General features: G+C 45.4%; 1 protein-coding gene across 11 annotated transcripts in view; it reads right to left on the bottom strand.

Annotated features, from left to right (window-relative positions):
- Positions 1 to 19,103, bottom strand: part of TEAD1 (TEA domain transcription factor 1) — a 247,793-nt gene that overhangs the window by 60,371 nt on the left and 168,319 nt on the right. For 5 of the 11 annotated variants that reach the window (XM_045825358.1, XM_045825359.1, XM_045825360.1 and 2 more), the window contains exons 3-8: positions 17,563 to 17,627; positions 15,140 to 15,202; positions 14,988 to 15,050; positions 2,440 to 2,451; positions 1,476 to 1,610; positions 294 to 340 (exon numbers count right to left, since the gene is read on the bottom strand). In XM_045825358.1, coding sequence (XP_045681314.1) covers positions 294 to 340; positions 1,476 to 1,610; positions 2,440 to 2,451; positions 14,988 to 15,050; positions 15,140 to 15,202; positions 17,563 to 17,627 — 385 coding nt within the window. The remainder of the gene's footprint in view (positions 1 to 293; positions 341 to 1,475; positions 1,611 to 2,439; positions 2,452 to 14,987; positions 15,051 to 15,139; positions 15,203 to 17,562; positions 17,628 to 19,103) is intronic. The other 6 variants (XM_045825351.1, XM_045825350.1, XM_045825353.1 and 3 more) reach the window with 6 other exon arrangements.

Here is a 19,103-nt window from a genome sequence, read left to right as displayed (position 1 = left end):
CCCTAGACTTTGACCTTCAGAGCCACGAAGGGACAGGAATCCTAGTCCTGTTTCCAGCTAGATGACCACTAAATCTAAGATAGGAGGTATGTTTACATGTCTCCAGGATCTGAGCCATCTTTTCCCTGCCATTGGCTTCAGTGGATAACAACAGGAGAGGACTTTGGTGATCTCAGGCTAAATCTTTCTTTCCCTCCAAGCTCTGAGGCAGTTTTATCCCAGGAAAACACCACCGGAGCGGTGGGGGGCTGGGACCAGCCCCTTGTCGTCAGTGAATGGGGGCTGTGACTTACTCTTGGGAGGATCCTGGCTGCCCTGTTTGTATCATTCCCGGCCAGAACTGGAAGACAAAATGCAAGAGGCTTCAGCATTATGAGTTCACTTCAAAGCACAATTCAGGATGTGTACACATTGCAACCTCTGCTAAAGATAGCGGGTTCAGATCGTCCACCAGCTGCAGTGACCCTCCCTAAATGCAGATGTGGTCACTGCTGCACATAAAATCACAGCCTATGGCCTTGGCCTGGCAACCCAGGGCTCCCTCTAGCTCCTCTTCCAGATAACCTTGAAGGCAGGGACCAGGCAGCAGCTTCCGTGTTCTCCTGACACATGGCAAAGATCTGGGCGCACTGCAGAGCGTTCCTGAGTATTTCATCTGACTGCCCTATCCATGAACCCACCACCCATCCTTCTCTTCCCCACTCTATACCGCACCATGTGTAACATTCTGTCTCCACCGCTCATAGCATGGAGGGAGGGCCCAGTCAGGGAGAGGACAAAGCTCAGAACAAGAGGCCAGCCACGAGCTCCAAATAGCAGACACCTCCTTTGCTGTGAGTTTTCCTGGGGCTCTTGGTACCTGCTGACCCCCAACCCCCTGCTGGAGGAAGCACTACAATAAAGGAAGTCACAGCACCCTGGGTTTGAGTTCTGACATCACTATCCAGGTGATTATGATCACATTATCCAAACTCTTGTTTTATTACTAAGTAACCTTGGTCTTCTCATCTGTAAAATGGAAGTAGCAATAAGAGGCATTTAAGATTATTATAAGGATTAAATGGGACAATGGCATTTAGCTTCTCTGCCCTTGTAGGTGCAAAATGAAAATGTTAATAGAATTATTTGTCCCTTTAGGAGCTAGCCATCGTAAAGTGACCTGAGGACACAGGAACAAAGATCAAGGGCTAGGAAAAAAAGATACAGATCACAACCCAGAGGGGCACCAGAAAAGTGATACGGGACTCAATGTCTTCAGGGACTAAGGCCCTCCCCTGTCCACTCTCTCACTCTCACTCCCTGTCCCCTGCTTCCTTCCTTCCTTTCCCCTCTGTGCACCCATTATCAGCTCACCACAAGGTGGTTCTCTTACACCTGACCCAATTGTGAAAAGCGCCAGGTGGACAGCTTCATACCGGCCCATGGTGACCCCATGTCCCAAAGGCCACCGTTCCTAGATGCAGCCTGTGACTCACCCCCGGCGCCCCTGGGAAGGTGGGGCGTGGAATCCCAGGCAGCCCCAGCTTGTTGTGAATGGCAGTGGCCGAGACGATCTGGGCTGACGACATGGCGGCCATGTGCTGAAGGGCCTTATCCTTTGCAGTCTGATCCTTGAAGGTGACAGTGACACACAGACTTAATACACACGCACGGCTACCAGGCAGCTTACATAGCACAGACACGAGCACATGGACTAAAATACAGAGCCACAAAAGAGGCCAAAAAAGCAAACATGCACGGATAAATAAACACGGCCAGAAGGCTAAACACACGGAACCCACTGTAACTCTGCACATTTACTGAGGACACCCAGTGGCAAGGCTTAAAAAAATTTTTTTTTGTTAATACATTTTCCAAAAGAACGGGAAGCCTCTGAGAAAAATGAACAAAGTTATTTATTTTTCCGGCTTCCAAAGGGAGATTTCTCCAATTACTTAACACACTCAAGGGAAAAAAGGCCCTGCTTTAAGCATGTAGATGGGGTGGGGGCACGACCGTGGATCTGGGGTGGGTCGTGCCCCAGGGAGCACCCAGGGAGCCCCAGGGTGTGGGGAGGCCTGGACAGTGTGTGCCATCAAGGGGCCACAGTCCCAGGAGCTTCTGGAGTCACTCATGCGAGGCCTGGAAGCCCTGGCAGATGCCTGGTCGGGGAGGCTCAGAAACAGCGGGGTGGGTGCGGGTGGTGGGGTTGGGGGCGGTGACGGGGCCAAGCAGCATGCTGGTGGGGCGCATGCTCTCTCAGGTGTCCCCGCCGTGGGTATAAGGCTCCATGGGTTCCTTCTATAGCTGAGGACAGAGAGGATGCTACGAGGTAAGAAGTTTCTCCTTTCCCTAAATGGGTCTTTTCTAAAAAAGCCAAGGCTGATAACACAAAGCTAGCCAAAAAGTCTGCCAAGCACAGCTAAAATACAGAATACTCAGTGTGGTGAAAATACTTACCATGCTCGTCACCTGGATACAACAATAAACAATTTGTTAAAAGGATTGCGTACAAAAGCAGTGTTATTTTTCTTCAGTTAAAAAATATATATGCATATAAACACACAATAGCTATAATCAAATAGGTAGGAGTGTGGGTTTTTTCACATTTTAGGAAGAATGTACGACCCATGTAACTATCTAGAAGGGCAATTATCGACAACTGCAACTACCAAACACTACCCCCACCTCCTCCGAGCTGCCTCTGTGGCTTCCCCAGGACAGATGGGGGAAATGGCCACAGCCCCGGTGGGGGACAGGCCCCAATGACACAGGCAGAGCTTCATGCTTGGAAAACATGTCAAGGTTCCTGGCTGCTAGTAGAAAGCCCATAATCTACCTGCCCCCAGAATCCAGGAAAGCAGAAAGAAAAGGTGACATCAGAAACAGAGTGCGCCCTCCACAGCTGCCGTTCAGAGCCAGAGAGTGAGTGAAGGCCAAGGGAAGCCTCAGGTAAGACACTGAGCATCAGCAGAGAGGTGGCGTCAAAACGTACAGATTTACCCAAAGATAATGAATAAACATGCAGAAGTGCCAAAGGCAAGGCCAAAAGGGGAAGTTAAAAAACAAATCAAAGCCTACAAGGTATTTACTAGGGTTTTCTACGAAAGACCAAAGTGGCACAGACACCACTTTGCCCCACTAACGGCCAGGAACACAATGTGAATTTTCAGAAAGTTTCTATTAACCCTTGAAAAAGAGCCTGACACTTGTATACATTTTACAATATTTCATATATTTCTTTGGCTGTTAACCGAATAACTAATAAACCTCGTGGCACAGCTCTCAGGGATCATTTTGAGCATCTACGGGTCACAGGCTACAGCTGAAGGACACCATCAGGGCCCAGCCTTGCAGGATTCCTGGTCCCCAACGGAAGGACCACAGGTGACTGGAGTGAGGCTTTTGCCACAGATGGGGCTTTGGTCAGATGTTATTCTTTGAGTGGAAGCTACATTTGTTCATCTGCTCAATGCTCTCACCTAAAGCTAGCTTCCTCTGATAACTTTTTTAAAAAGCTCTAAAACATTTCAGACACTGAATAAAGACAAATCTTGGACGTCTGTGGAATTTTATGATAAACTGACAGAGCATGTGCAGGAGCCCCAGAGCAACACACGCACAGCTCTCGGCACCAGTCAGCCTACTCTCAGCCGGTCCTGAGGCTTCACCGGCCGCCTGCCCCATCACCTACGCAGGGGGAGCCCATGTATGACAAGCAGAAAAACATGGCTCTGGTCACAATCAACCCCCTTCTCTGTTGACAGGACCTTCTCTGTCAACACAAACTTGCTGGTTTCTCTTAGGACCAGTCACTTTGGAGGCCAGCCCCCAAGCCACTTCATCTCTAATGAGAGGTTATAAAGGTCCTCAAGTTGATTTCTGAAACTGAATGGAGGAGGTATGTCCCCCCCTGGAGCCTTTCCCAACAGGGGGCGTGCCTTACAACTTCTCTAGGGCCCAGGCTAGGGCAGCTGGGAAAATGGCAGCCCAGACTTCCTGCCTGCCTGGCTGACTCAAATTCAAGAAGACCCGTGGGCTTGGGCCTCTTCCAGAAGAACGTGGTGGGGCCCGTCTCAGACCAGAGAGTTCTGTGTTTAGGAAATGCTGATGACAAGGGCAAAGCTACTTGCCCAGATACAGAGGGCGTTTGTCTGGTGCACTTGGTGGAGGGACTCGGGAACCGGACGCCCAGGTCCCAGTGGAAATGAGTTCCCTACATCTCCACAGCCCATGCTATTCAAGTTTGCTGGATCTGTTTCCTTTTGCTAGGCTGATTGAAAAGTTCTTCCCAACATTCACGAAAGTTTGATGCTTTTCTTTTTTAACAGGGAAATCAGTCCATGAGGAAGGGAGAAATGTCACCAGCGTTGCTGTTTATGTCACAGATTCAGAACATGGCCTTTTTCTTTTGTTAAATAAAGTCTGACTCTCTTATTATCCATCATTCCATGAGGTACTTGGATGAAAACAAAAGTTCGAAAGCAAGAGAGCGAATCAAAGCTTCTATCACACCAACTTGCTCTACGCCAGGAAAAGGTCCACTCGCCAGGGGTCTGGAGACCTGGTTCTGTACCTGCCTCAGCCTGGCATCAATGGGTTGTATTACCTTGGGCAAATCATTTAAGACTCTCTAATTTTCTACAAAATCAAGATTTGCAATTTATTCTCTAAACTAAAGCTCCTCTGGTTTTAAAAGTATTTGTAGCTATGACTGAGTTCTGCCCCAAGCAAATACATCTTAATACATATAGCCAAAAAACTGCTAGTGAAAAGACAGCAGAATGTTAAAATTTGGGCAGCACTTGGCCGCCTATCCTAATAGAGAGAAAGCCAAGTATGGAGAGGAAATTGTATCTCAAGTAGAGGTTCTTTCTGCACTTGACCTACCTACTTGAGAATAGGCAATTTTCTGCAAATGGACTAAAATATCTGTACCAGTGATTTCCTACCTTTTGTGGCAGAGGAACTCTGACTACTCCTTTAATTTTATAACATCTCTCCTTTACATATGATATACATTTGAAAATTGAAAGTATTAAAGGTTTTTTGAGGGGTATAAAATGTAAAGTAACCCTGCAAATAATAGGCACTGCCAGGGAGATCTCAGAAACAGGGCTGATAGGCTGGCTATGGACACACTTATCCTGAAATGGGGGGAAGGAAGGTGCCAAGATGAGAGATTTCAATGGCAGGATCTCTAAATTGTCATTTTCGGCCTAGAGATACATGCCTGGCTTTGAAGAAATTGTAACTCTAAGTGTCAGACCTAAGTGAATTGCTTCTCCATGTTCCTTTATTCTAATATCCTGGGATATTAAACATTCCACTCTAACCTCACTGCTCATATCCCCAGACTACAGGGGGGAGAGGGGAGGGCATGTTGTTAATCTATCCAAACACTGGAGATTAAGTAAGTTCAAAAGTATATGCTACCTTTGTACACCATATTAATTTCATTCTAAATTGTTTTTACACCAACATTTCTGAGGTGTAGTTGAGATTTTCAAAGGATGAGCACATTGCTTTATTTTGAAAAAATTGTTTTAAGTCAATACTGAGTAATCATCTATGATGTCTTAGATTACAGGAAACACTGAGTGTGTATGTGTACATTATGAGCATGCATGAACAAGAAAAATGTTTCCTAGGAAAAAGCTTGGATAACTTCACACTGACTCCTTTTTACTTGTTTTATGCCCCTCTATCCCTAAGATTACAAAGAATGAGGCCAAGACAGCTGAATGTGGGGGGAATGAGATGAGGCAAACCTTCCTTTTCCAGCTGAACCCTAACTCAGGCCCATGACTTGGAATGTAGAAACTGTTTATGAAACAGACAACACAGGGGTACCACTGTTGATGGGCTGCTAAGAACAAATGGCCCACCTGACCCGAGAATGAGGGCAGATGAAGCACTGTAACTGGGGGTGCATGTCTCAGTACCAACTCAACTCCCTGTCCAATTTCTGGCACACCATGCTATCAATGGTCTCACTACCTCAGCCACATGGGGTCTAGCCAGATGTGTCAGCATAAACTCCTCAACTTGAAGCCTTTCAAACTGTTATTGTTACTAAGTAAACAGGCTTTCATATTTCATGAAGCACAGCAAGGCTGCTGCTGCAACTCTGGGTTTGGCTGACTGCTCCTTGTAATGGTTGAAATGTACCCAATGTTTGGGGAATGTCTACATGCAATATGCATGGCAGGAAGGCAGCCACATTACAAATGCACATGGCTGGAGTGGTGTGCTCTTCAAACTCAAGGGCGTGTCATGAATCAGTTTCTGGATAGTAAGGGAGCCTTATTCCCCTCTCTCCTCTGCTTCTCCAGCTGTTGGTAATTCTGGAGAATCAACCATCTCCTAATTTGTAGGCATTAACCATAAACAAATTGTAAAAATAATGTAAAAGGTCACATGCTTGCATGTACCATATTATAGCTGTCAAGTATAAAAATTTTAATGAACAGCCTATTAAACCAATATATTCCAAACAGTTTATTCAGGGGCCATTCATTTCAGAATTTAAAGACTCCAATCTAATTTATTCATATGGAAGTCTACTAATACATCAGGAAAAATAAAGTAAAAAAAAAGATGGATCATGGATTCAAAACTCTTGATAGCTGTTAAATGTTTCTTCCAACTGTCCTTTTTCTAGCAATATAAAAATATAGTGCGAGAAAGGAAAGACAGCAATTTGCTTGCAAAATCACTTTTGCAGAAAAAGATAAAACAGAATATTTTCCTAAGAAGTAATTTTGCAGATGCTGTTTCTAATCTTGCACTATGTGGATTCACATGACCTCTGCAATTATTAGCAGTAGCCCCTAAGCGGATAAACATCACAAAACTCTATGAGGGTTTTGGAGAAAGGATGAAGGGCACTTGAATTTTTCTAGCCATGATCTCCAATTTGCTTATTATTAGAGAAAGCAGGAGTAAATACAAAAGGGGCTATTTCGGTCAGGCAACAGCTAATGCCGAGGAGAGAAGGCACATTCATACCTCTCCTGACTTGCCATGTAATGAGGAGCAATTAATTCATCTTATTGTATTTCCAAATGCCAAAGGCTCCATTCACATCAAAGAAAAATGTTTCAAGGCTTTTACTATTGTTCACTTTTAAATGTACTGAGCTATATTTAGCATTTTATAATTATCAATAGTGTTTTCTTTCATTCTGATGTGGGGCTTAGCATCATTAAGGATTGTAGATGAGGATCCAAGTGATTTATAGGTGTGCTTGATGCCTCTCCACCAGGATGCCTGGGATTTAGATCAGCTAATGCCACGTCTCAGGGTTGGGGGGAAGGCACCCTTCTGGTCCTAGCCCCCTTTCCCTTCAGAGGTAACAATAAGAGGCAGGGAGTAAATCTTCCCTGAAAAGCCAGAGGAACCCAAGCAGGAGGTAGACTCAAGTTTAGCTCCAGACTTAGTAATAACTCCCACCATTCACCTTCTCTGCTTAATCCAGACACAATGAAAAAGGAGCTCAGTTGAGGGGGAGAGAATGCAAAAGTATCTCAAGCCAAGGAAAGGAACCCTCATCCTTGACCAGCACTCTTTGGGGAGGCACCATGGCATCATGCAAAGAACTTGAGCTTTGGTGCCAGATAGCCCTGTAACCAAATCTAGCCATTCCCCATCTATGAAGTGAGGGTAATAACGCCCACCCTCAGGACTGCTTTGAGAATTGCATCAAGCACTCCATACAGTGCCAGCAGCCTTGCCATTCAGTGAACTTGTATGTGTGGGGCCCAGGTGACTGATTATCAGGCTTGTTCCTGTTCAAGCCCTGGTCCTGATTACATGATCTCGGGGCTCACTGTTATTCTCAGTTATGTCTACACTGGATGCCAGTCAACAATGGGATTACTGTTGGAAGGGATAGAAATGTAGAATGACACTGTTTCAGTTACCCTTAGAACGAAAAACCGGACCTGGCTCAGTTCGCATGGAAACGTAAATGGTTCAGCCCTCTGGTTTACGCTGTAAGTTCTGCATCACCACATTGCTGAGGAGAAGTTCTAATTTCATCACACCCAAGTCTGAGAAATTAACTGTCTCCTAATCTTAGTTTTAACTTGGTTAAATTAAAAACAAGGTAATGAAAACATCGTTGAGGAGACAGGGTACATGTCATGAATGCAAAAGAACCCCTGAAGGTTGGGCAATGCCAGGCAAGGCAATGCATCATTTCCCAAATCCTGCGACAAGGCCAAGCATCTTGGTGCTGGCACCGAGACAAAGGAGGTGGCTGTTCCAGGCTTTCTTTGCCTGGTGCACTGCTAATGGCCGCCGCCTGATGGGGCCAAGTGGCTCAGAGGGTCGTGGGGAGCACCAGTGGATGAAGTGAGGAGCATCTCCCCAGTGGATGGGCCCATTCCTGGATGAATCCATGGCGATACAACTAAGACTCAGCAGTGGGCTGCAGCAATGCCTCAGCAAAGTTCTTGAACTCCTCAGGAGAATTAAATCAACAATTTGAACTTTCGGCTCTCTGCTTATTGGAAGAAATGGCAGATTGGGAAGAATGGCCTGTTCAGAAATTAAATCACAAAGGCCACCAGGGCGAGAATGAAGAAAATGGCCTCAGGGAGCACATGTGGCTCATAAATTAGTCACTGACGACTGGACACAATCAGAGAAACTCAGGCTTTTTTCTGCTCTGCTGGGATGATGCAATGTCAGCAAGTACAGGCTTTTCTTTAATGCACATTCAGAGCTTGACACGAATACGTCTACTGCCTAAGATGTATTCCTGCTGAGGTTAGGGCAGAGCGAAGACTTCTCTTCTTCTTAATGCTGTCCTGAGTTATGCACTCAGCCCCACACACTTCAGTCCAGAAATGGCCTTTCACAGGAGCGTGATGGTGGTGCACAGTGTGCCTGTGGCTCCCATGAGCCTCTGCAGCTTGGGGAAAGGCGGTCTCAGGGCAGGGCCTGGACAATCTCAGGACAATTGAACCCATAGAGATCCAGAGCAGGAAACTCTAAGTAGGAACTCTGAAGTAGGAAAGAAGACTGCTTAACTCATGGAGAAGGCCTCTGTGCTCTTTCTGCATGCTGGGGATATTAAATCCCTGGAGCTTAAAAAGGTAATGACCTTTTCATGAATTGCTGGTGTGTAAAATAATTCAAGGTAGGAAATCATTTCTAAACTTTCAGGCCAGTCCTCAGACCATACTAAAGTCTTCGCAGATGGGCTGCTGCCTCTCCCCGCTCCACTGAGGTGAGGGGCTGAACTAGGGGAAAGGTGGAGATGCTAGACAATAAATGAATCTGGTGTAGGTGACACTGCTGGAGACGCAGGTGATGACAGAAGGTCCAAGAGAGGCCTCCAAGCCACCATTCTCGGAATCCCTAATTGCCTGCTCTGTACACCTTACAAGCTACCTGCACAGTGTAACTGCATGGACCATCCTCTGCTTCATAACTAGAACCAGGCCTAGCCAAACACCTGTGGGTCACCAGAACCCACTGAACGCCTGGAGAGCGGTGGGTCCGAAGGATTTCATCCGGGTAGGGGCCAAACACATGGCACTCCCATCGGTGAGAAGTGACCCCCTCCAAGATGAGCTCTCTTCTCGAGCAGCAGTTAGCACTCTGACTTCTCTCTTAAAAGTTTTAAAAATGAAAACAAAACTGAAAGTGTATGTTTAATGTCCAAAATTCTGGCACTCTGGTCACAAATGCCTTGCATTTCCTTACCCACACCAACAGGCTCTTGAATCTCAGCTGCACTCTGTCACCCCTTCTGCCCCTTTCCCCTGCTGTCCAGTTTCTCTTCACCTCGTTTTCACCTCCTCCCACCACTCTGGACCCCCTCACTGTCCCCTGGGCTGTCTTGCCCCTCGCATCTCTCCCTTATGGTTGTGTCTGTGTCCAAGGTCCTCCCAAATTGTTGGCTAGGTCTATCATGGTTGAGGATGCTGTAAGTTGTAAAGAAGAAGTCTCATCATGTTTGTGCCAGAGGTTTCAGCACAAATTCATGGTAGACAGTGGGCAAAGATCCAGATTAGTTTTATGGCAGGGCAAAAGAGAAGAGAGAGTTTTTATTGGGCTTGCTTTTTCTCAGGGAAATAAATGGCAAGGAAAGACACTGCTGGGAAGGAATGGGTGGGGGATGAGATTGGCTGGGGAGTGAGGGTGGATCGAGGGAATTAGAAAACATAAGAAGAATTTTTGCCACTTGATTTCTTTCACTTAAAAAAAGGCTTTTAAAAATATGTCAAAATGAAAATGATCATTTCTGGGTAGTAGAAACATGGATGTTTAATATGGCATGCTCTGTACTTTTCAATTTTGTTGCATTTTAAATTTAGCAACAATGAAAACTTCATGGTCAATCTTGACGCGCACCCTCAGTGACCTGCCACCACTTGAAGAGAACCCAACCTTAAATAACCTACGTTTTAAATGGTGCTGCTGAAAAGTTTTAGTGTACACTTTCGGACTTAATAAGGATAGAACTTTTAAGCATAATTTACTCTTTAAAAACAGTGAGGAAGGAAGTGCACACGGCACTCAGTGGACTGGGATGGGGAGCCAGACTGGCATGGCGAGGAGGACTAGAGAGGGCCCTGAGCCAAGCCGGCCCCCATGTGTGTGGTGGGCCCTGGTCCACGCACCTCTCCCACTTCGACTTCACAGCGCTCCCCAGATCAGTAAGTATCATCGACGCCCCCCTCGTGCTCCCCACGGCCCACAGGTGAACCTCACTCTTCCATGGCATGGTCCTGGACCTCCCTGGGAAGCTCCTCCAGTGGCATTTCCCACTCGCGCCTCCAGCTAAGTGGTGTTCTTCACAGTTCCCCCAACACCCCTGCTGCTCAGTGGATGCTCTGCCTCCCTCTTCACTCAGTTCTGAGGGCCCTTCTCCACGTGGCTTTCTTTAACTGCCCCACCCTCCGAATTAATTATCCTCGCCCTGTGCAGTCTTTGCACCGCTCTGTTCAATTTCTCTCGCAGAGCCCCACCTGCCCCCAGCTGAGGACAATCTACTGGAAATCTTGTGTTCTCCCCAATCGTAGCCAAAGATAACAGAAAAGTTTAGTGTTCCTCAAGGACACAGGTTCTGCTTATGACTCTCTGACATCTACTGAAGAGCCCAGAACACAGTGGATTCTCAATGAAAAGTTCACTGGACTGAATGAAGTCATCACTTCTGTGCTTTTACAGTTCAAATCTACCATACGTGGAATCTTAAACGTTCACCATAACAAGTTTTGTTATAAAAATTAAAATAAAGTTAAAGTCTGCACCAAAAGGGGAGTGCCGTGGCTCAGACGCGAGCGCTCTGAGAGCGCCGCAGCCAGCAGAAGCATGCCGCTGACCTTTGGAACCCAGTCTCACGGGCTTCTGCAGTCAGAGTGACACACCCATAACTGTGGCGTGAGAGTGACCACTCTCATCCAGGGTCTGTTTCTGGGGATGAATGTGGCAGAACAGGCTACAAAGCCTAGACGGGCTGGGCTTTAAGTGGGGCCCAGGAGCTTTCCCATAAAGGTTGGGAGGGTCAGCCGAGAGGCAGCCACCTCCTTTTCTTCCTGCCCAAAGCAGCGTGGTTGTTCATACCTTATTCACCAGAACAGCCAAAGAGGCCATTGCTAAGGATAAAAGAGTGTGAGCTTCCATTAAAACAGCCTTTATTCTTTTACATGTTGACGGTTTCAAGTAAGATTTCAATCTGAAACATGAGTTTTGCTGCTTAAAAAAAAAAGTCTGGAAAATCACTGCACTGAAAAAATTCTACCACACCCTTCCCCAGGAAATGAAGAGAGGCTTATAGGCAAGAGGGCTCACATGGAAGCCACACCTGGCAGGGGCCCCAGGTGTGAGCAAACCATTCATTCAAACTCTAAGGGAGGACAGGGACACGGAGTTTGGCCTCAGTCTTCACAGGAGGGCCACAGGCCTTTGTCCACCCCAGAGGACAGAAGTCCTGGGACTTCTGAGAATGTAGAAATAGTGAGGACGCTGAGTGAGGCAGCAAGGATAGGTCCTGGGATGGTCAAGCACCAGCCACCATCTCCAGGAAGCCTTGATCCATCTTCACAGGCAAAGCACAGTGTTTCCTGTAAGTCTGGGTACTTCCTGCCACCTTCACTGCCTGCCCAGAAGCTGCCCTTGTAGCTGGTTGGGATGACTTCAACTTTCTGTAGCAAGTTTATCTCATTAGTTAGTGCAGGAGGCCAAGCAGCAGTGGCTATCAGGCTGACCCCACAATGATCTCAGCGAGGATGCTCACTCCTGCCTCCCACGGACACATGTTAGACTCCGGAGCTACATAGGCGAGTACATACGGAGCAGTGAGATCTACTCTCTACAAGGCCAACGGACCTGAGTCCATTTCCTGGCGATGGCCGGCTAGGAGAGTTGATGAGGGCGTCTTTAACACAGAATGCCCATGGGAGGTCAAGGCAGTGACATCTCTGCAGGCTAGTGGCAGCCTTATTCTCAACTGTCCTAATGCCCTTGGAGTGGTGACACAGAGGTTCTGCAGCTAGGGTCACATCACCCCTAGTTATGACAATCACCACAGTGTCAACCTCAAATTAAGTCCATGTTTTGAGTAAGAGCTCAAAGTTAAATATTCATCTTTTAAAATGTGGGTGCTAAGGAAAGGCTGGTAGCAAGGGCTGCCTGCCTAATTCTAAGGGGCGTGAGGGGTGACAGGGTATCGACAGTGTGTGCTGTCGTGAAGCCTTCTGCTTGAAAACATTCTCCCATCTCTACTGGATAACACTATTTCTGAAAGAGCAGTGGTTTAGGATTCAGAAAGATCGAAGTTCAAATCTTGACTTTGACACCAACTAGGGGTGGTAGCTTTTGGCAAGTCAATTAAGCTCCTGGAACCCTGGCTTCCCAAATATTACTACTCCTCAACAATGAGACTTTTTCTGTAGTGTGGGTACACCAGAGAACACACAAAAGGTCCTGCACCCCACTGACTGCACCTTTCAGTTCCCTGACAGCAGCACGTTCTCCATGCAGCTTGTCCCTGGGATTCCCTCCACGTTTTACTTTGGCTCTTTCCGCTAACACTTATCCAACAGTGCCCTAATTTCACATTCCCATTTGCATGGCCAGCTCTGTGAATAAGGGGTTGGCTGTTAACTGCCCACCGTGATGAGCGCCATGCCTGGAACACGCAACTGGTATTAGCTGATGGGAAGAACAAAAGCCTCCATTTTTCCAAGAATAATGTGGCAGGGAGGAAGGAAAGAAACTACAAGAAGATGGAGGTGGTTCTTGGAGCTGAAATGCTGAGCCAGTTGCTACCCGACTGCCTCTGCTTCCGCCTCCTCCTTGTGCCTGCCCCAAAGGAGAGTGGGCCAGGGTTCCCAGTGTGGGGAAGTCTTTATTTTATTTTATTTTATTTTATTTTTATTTTTGAAGAACAAACACAAATACCACTGTGTGTTTGTGTGCATGGTATGTATAAAGTAAAGGTAACATTGTTTCCATTGAGGAAGATTCTTAAAATCACCAAGTGAGAAAAAGAGTACAACCCATGGGGATCCCTTCTGAACAGGAGAGGATCATTCATCACTTAGAGGGTTTTTGGTTTAGGGCTGTGTGCCCTGGAGAGTCCACAGGAACCACACAGACAGCATAGAAACAGAACACTTTATAACATCACAGATGGAAACACAAAATTGATGTCTGTAAACTTCTTGTACACCATTAATCCGTTAGCTCAGAGAAACTAGAAACAGTCAGAATTTGAGCAAATACTGCGGGAGTTACATCCACATAGAGAGGAATGCACCTTTGGTTAAAAAGCAGGATCTAAGAGGTTATCTTAGCCTTTTCAACTGCTCAGCCAGTGCAGCTAAAAGCCAGCCACCATCAGCCACACGTGCCAGCGAGCCAGCATGCTGCCCACTGCAGAGGGCACACCAAATGCTTCTTCCTAGTAACTTCGAGCTACTCCACAGCCAGACTTGTTTGCATAAAAAAGTTGGAGGGCATTGGGAAGGGTCCCAGAGTTCACCACTCGGTGCTATGAAATTGCACTTTATTCTTTAGGTTTACAATGAAAACACAAATTTACTTAATGTATGGGGAAAAAGAGAACAGAACAAAAAAAATGACATATGGGAAAGACAACAATATGAGCTACAAAATTCATTATTATCATAAAGTAAAACCTGTTCATGTTAAACTATAATCTATGCACTTCTAAAACAGGTTATTATGGAGAAAAAGAAGTCATGTGTGTAACTTGGGAAGGTGGAACTTGACATTTAAATACTGTCCATGCCTCCATTTTTGCTATGAAATATATTTTAAGAGATGGGAAACTGAGGCATGTGTAAAAACATTTTAAAGTCAACTTAATTATAAACAGAATTGCAAATATGGATTTGATCAGGATCTTTTCCATTTTTAAGATCTATCTTTATTTTTTTAAGGCCTCACCTCAAGTTTCTTCCTCAACTTAGAAAACGACGTTAAGTTAAGCACTGTGGAGGAAATCTGGCAGAAAATACTCTCTGTGTTGGAAGGACACAAGAAAAATTACATGAATAGGGTGTGTTTTTCATGAGTACTTTTGAAAATACATCAAAAGCCCAAGTTAATTTCTAAATATCTTATTAAAAGCAATTTCATGATGACTGCTGTGGAAATGATTCTTGTTTATAATTTCTACACCAACTTTGTGTTTCTGGATTCTTTTTTTCCTCTCCTAGCCCAGGGCTGCTTGGTGGATATTTGAAGGTTAAAAAAAAAATCACGTTTCTGTGCTGAAAAGTTATCAAGACCAGCTCTCTGCTGCATTTGCATTGTTATTAGGGACACACGCGCACACACACTGGGCTCGCTGTGAGGCTAGTACAGAAACAGAGAGATTAGACACAAAGAAATGTAAACAGCTCTCACATGCGAGGAAACTAGGTTACGAGAATCCCAGCACCAGGCATTCACCAGTCACCATGGAAAACAGGAAGTGAGATGCATAGCAACCACAAGCCAAAAAGCAGGAAAGCGCATACCTTTAGCTTGGAATGAAAATCACGAGATTTCCTTCTGGCAAGAACCTGAATGTGACTAGACACCTGCAGGGTAGGGGAAGGGAGGAAAACAAAGGAAAAGCCTGTAACCATGGAGATGAAAAGCCCCCTACAACTGGGCAAGCCAGACGTACCTTAATGGCGGCTTGAATTTCTCGAACTTTCTTTCTTGCTAAGACCTGTATATGACTAGACACCTACATTGTTCGGGTTTATGAGGGGAAACAAAACAAAACAAAACAAAACAAAAAAAAGGAAATCAAATATAAAATTGCTACTCCTTAGGAGGGTTTTGGGGTGGGGTGGGGGGGGGGGAGGTTATTTGCATCGCAACAAAGCTCTGCAGTTAGGAATACACAGTCCCAGCCAGACACCAAGCCCCCAGCGCTGCTCTCAGCTTTTCAGACTGGGTCATCACTGCAGTGACTTGATTCAGGAGGAAAGTTTAGGCTAATCTAGTTTTTTTCTCACCCGGGAGCAATCACAGGAACGAGGTGAGAGGGGGAGCGTGGGGTTGTTTTCTTTTATACAATTAAAAAGGTGGGGGTAGAGGTAAATGAAAATATTTATAGCTTCTCAGTATCAGGAGGGAAAATCCCTTTTTTCTCAATTTAGAAGAGACGATCCATAAATTAGCACATTCTGCAGAATCAAGAAGCTGAAGCTATCAGTTGTATTCTGATCTCATTAAGAGCTCTGGATTCTGTAGCAAATGTTAAAATAATACTGACATGTAAATTAGATCTCAAAGTGAAATGGAAAGACCCAGTTAGCAGAGCATTTCCCCCCCGTATAAATATCTTTAATCCTTCCACTCTTCTGGGTATTGACTGGGCGCCAAGTGGATTTGCATATTACTACAAAGCGCAAAGTGTGAATACAGCCAGCCAGCCATCCTGTTAAAAATCTGGGTTGAAAACCACACGGATTTGCTGAACAACAAATTCACATTGGAGAGGTATCACCAACTGCTGCCTAAAAACATCCCCAGGATGCTGGGGTGTGGAAACCAAGCCAAGCCTGGCTTCTGAAACACAATGATTCCACTGGGTAAACAAATTTGCATCTCTTTCCACAGGACTTGGTTAAATTTAGAAGAGTCCCCAGTGAAGGGGTGGGGCACATGGGCGGAGCTCACAGACCGGCGGGTCCAGCCCGTTCAGTGTGTTGAGCATTAGATCTTGTCTGTTTTTGCCTGTTTCAGAAATGTAGGACCTTCCATGTAAAAGTTCAGCAACTCAGACTGAGACAATTAATTCACTCCAAACACTCTAGCAACTCTAAAAAACAGGATTCATGATAATAAAAGACCCCTTTATTTTCAACTTTGTCTTTGAGTTTAAATTATCAACTTTTTTTTCTATTTGCATTGTTTGTTTTTTTAGTATGGAGAAGCAGGAACTGCCCCATCCTCTTCACTCCTCCATCCAGTTTTTACTTGTTTCCACCCGAATTTTGTTCTTAATGTGGTTCTCGGACTTAATGAGGACCACCGTCCACTGCCGGGGGAGCATCCACCGAATAGACAATGTCCTGTGTCTGAGGGCTGGCGGGAGGCCACCTCCTTCTGTGCTGACTCAGCAGCCAGGCTCTGGCTGGGGCACATGCAGCATTCCTGGGGAAGAGCTCTACCCCGTCATAAACACTCATGAAAACAACTCATCACCGAGCAGAGGACTGGAATCTGCTGCTCAGGCTTAATGAGACCACAGTTGAGCTTGTCTTTTGGTTTGATTATAGTTTTTAAAATCCACAGATCCATCAGCATAGGTCAACATTTAAAAAATGTTCTTTTCTGTTAACGACTCACCAATGAGATTTGTTTGATTTTTTCCCCCTTAACCCTTTCTTTACTTTTGTTTTTAGTTAAAACACGAATTTCTCATCCATTCCAGTTCTGAATTGGGTCAGAAATTTGGGCTGCTTTATACCCGAAAGCAGGAGAGCCAGAGCCCTGACCGAGGGCAGAGGAAAATTCCTGACACTGCTCTGCACAAAGGTATTTAAGTTGTAACTTCATTTCAGGCACAGCAGCTACTGACAAAAAGCCACAGCTTACGGAGCAACAGTTCCCTGGACGCACATCATTCAGTATCGAATTCAGGCCAATACTCACGGCTGCTAGTGTTACTTTTTCATTGAAATGGTGACTCATATGTAATTGTTCCAGGATTTTACAATGCACAAAAATCTCAAATTTTCATAACGTGCAAGTATATTTACACCTGCAGCATTTGTCGTGTTTGCAGATGCATAGTTTGGGAAAGAAGGAAAGCTTCTGAAGTACAGTACAGGAGCAGTTTATACACCGTCCTTAGTACAACTTTCCCATATATATAAAAAGAATTCTGGAGACCACATAGTCAAGGGTCACTGAAATGATGAACAGTGAAAACTGAGCCAATTTAAAACACCAATTTCAACATCACTGACGTCCTTACAGGGAACTAAAATTGGGGGCTCCTAGGAGCCAAAGCACAGACAGCCACTGCAGCCAAAATGCCTCCATGGGCCATTCGCTGACATGCACAATTTCCAGGTAAGGTTATTACTGTACCTGTTTTCTGGTCCTTGTCTTCCCTGTCCTGAGTTTGATGTATCTGGCTATCAATTCATTCCTACCTGCAAGAAAGAAGAATTTACAATAAGGTGGATGACAAAAAAAACACCTCTGAGAGCTAAGAATAGAATTCACAATCAGTTATAGCTGTAAGTTTATCAATGCTAGAAAAATAAAACAGTACAATTGTTTGCGAAAATACTTACTAGGGGAAAAGAAGATGAGGGACATTACATTATGAACTACGATCAGCAATCAAGGATAGAAATGTGCTTTTTAAAATGTGCTTTCTTGTTTCTTTGCTGGCTTGCATCTAAACGGGTGGTCACTTGTATATGCAACACATACAAGGATCAGCGTGGGAGTCAGTCAACCCCATTCCATTCGAGCCTGATTTTCATGCCCATTCCTCCTCACCCAGACTTCTCCTTGTAGTTACCTCCAGTCAGTCACTATAGTCACAAGAGAATGAACCACTGTGGCCAAAGAAACCCTATAATGATAAGAAGTTAACGGTATGAAAGCAGACCCCCCCCCCAAAAGCAGTCACTGCACCAGTAACTACATACGAGACTGTGTGGGTGAAAGAGTGACTCAGCTTCTCAAAGCTTTATAACCTTTGGGGGAAAGAAAATGCCTCGAAGTCTAAACAAATGCCTTCTGTCCGTACCCCACCAGGAGACTGAGGGGTTTCAAAGAGACAACCTGACTTAGAAGAACTGTAATATAATGGGAAAGTATAGCCCCAAAGCTAAGTGGGGAAATGTAATACCATTTTACATGGAAAAAAGCCCACTCTTACAAGACATGGGTCCTAACTGTAACTATAATCATGACTGTATGGCTAGTTGTATAATTTGTGCTTGCTGTCTCACTCCCCAGACACACTGCATACCTGAAGGGAGCAAGAGGTTTGTCTTATTCCCCAGCGCCCCCACGGCCCCCCGCCCCAGGGCACGCAGCGCCCTGCTGGGCACACAGGAAAAATAAGTGAGGAAATAGCACAGCCTTTGCTGAAAGACAGTGACCATGCCCACTGGATCTCCCGGGCAGAGTAAAGAACTGGCAGCACTAATGAAGACCAATGGGGGCATATCTTCATGGGAATTTTGTCTGAGAATTCTAAATACTGTCCCTTCACTGACAGGGGTGACCAACCTCTTGGCGTCTCTAGGCCACACTGGAAGAGAAAGAATCATCTCAGACCACGAATTAAATACACAAACACTAACGAAAACTGATGAGCAAAAAAAGATTTTAAGTAAATTTAGGATTTTGTGTTGGGCTGCATTCATACCCATCCTGGGCTGTAGGTTGCACACTCCTGGTAGAACATCCTAGTAATCATGGCTCTGTCCACCACCTGCCTGGGTTCGGGCTGTGCCCTATACATGGCCACCACTAGAAGACAAAGGAATCGTGGAAGTTTGGGACTGGAGAGTAACTTTGTCATCCATTCCCACCCTTAAAAGTCGAAGTCCTTATTAGCCTAAGCTAGCACTCCTAGAGTTCAGGAAGCAGTCCACTTTATTTTAAAA

This window comes from Phyllostomus hastatus, unplaced genomic scaffold (genome assembly GCF_019186645.2).
Source record: "Phyllostomus hastatus isolate PE091 unplaced genomic scaffold, TTU_PhHast_1.1 phas_scaffold_585, whole genome shotgun sequence".
Taxonomy (NCBI): Eukaryota; Metazoa; Chordata; class Mammalia; order Chiroptera; family Phyllostomidae; genus Phyllostomus; species Phyllostomus hastatus.
The sequence above is the reverse complement of the archived record's forward strand: the minus strand, read 5'-3'. Positions and strand labels throughout refer to the sequence as shown.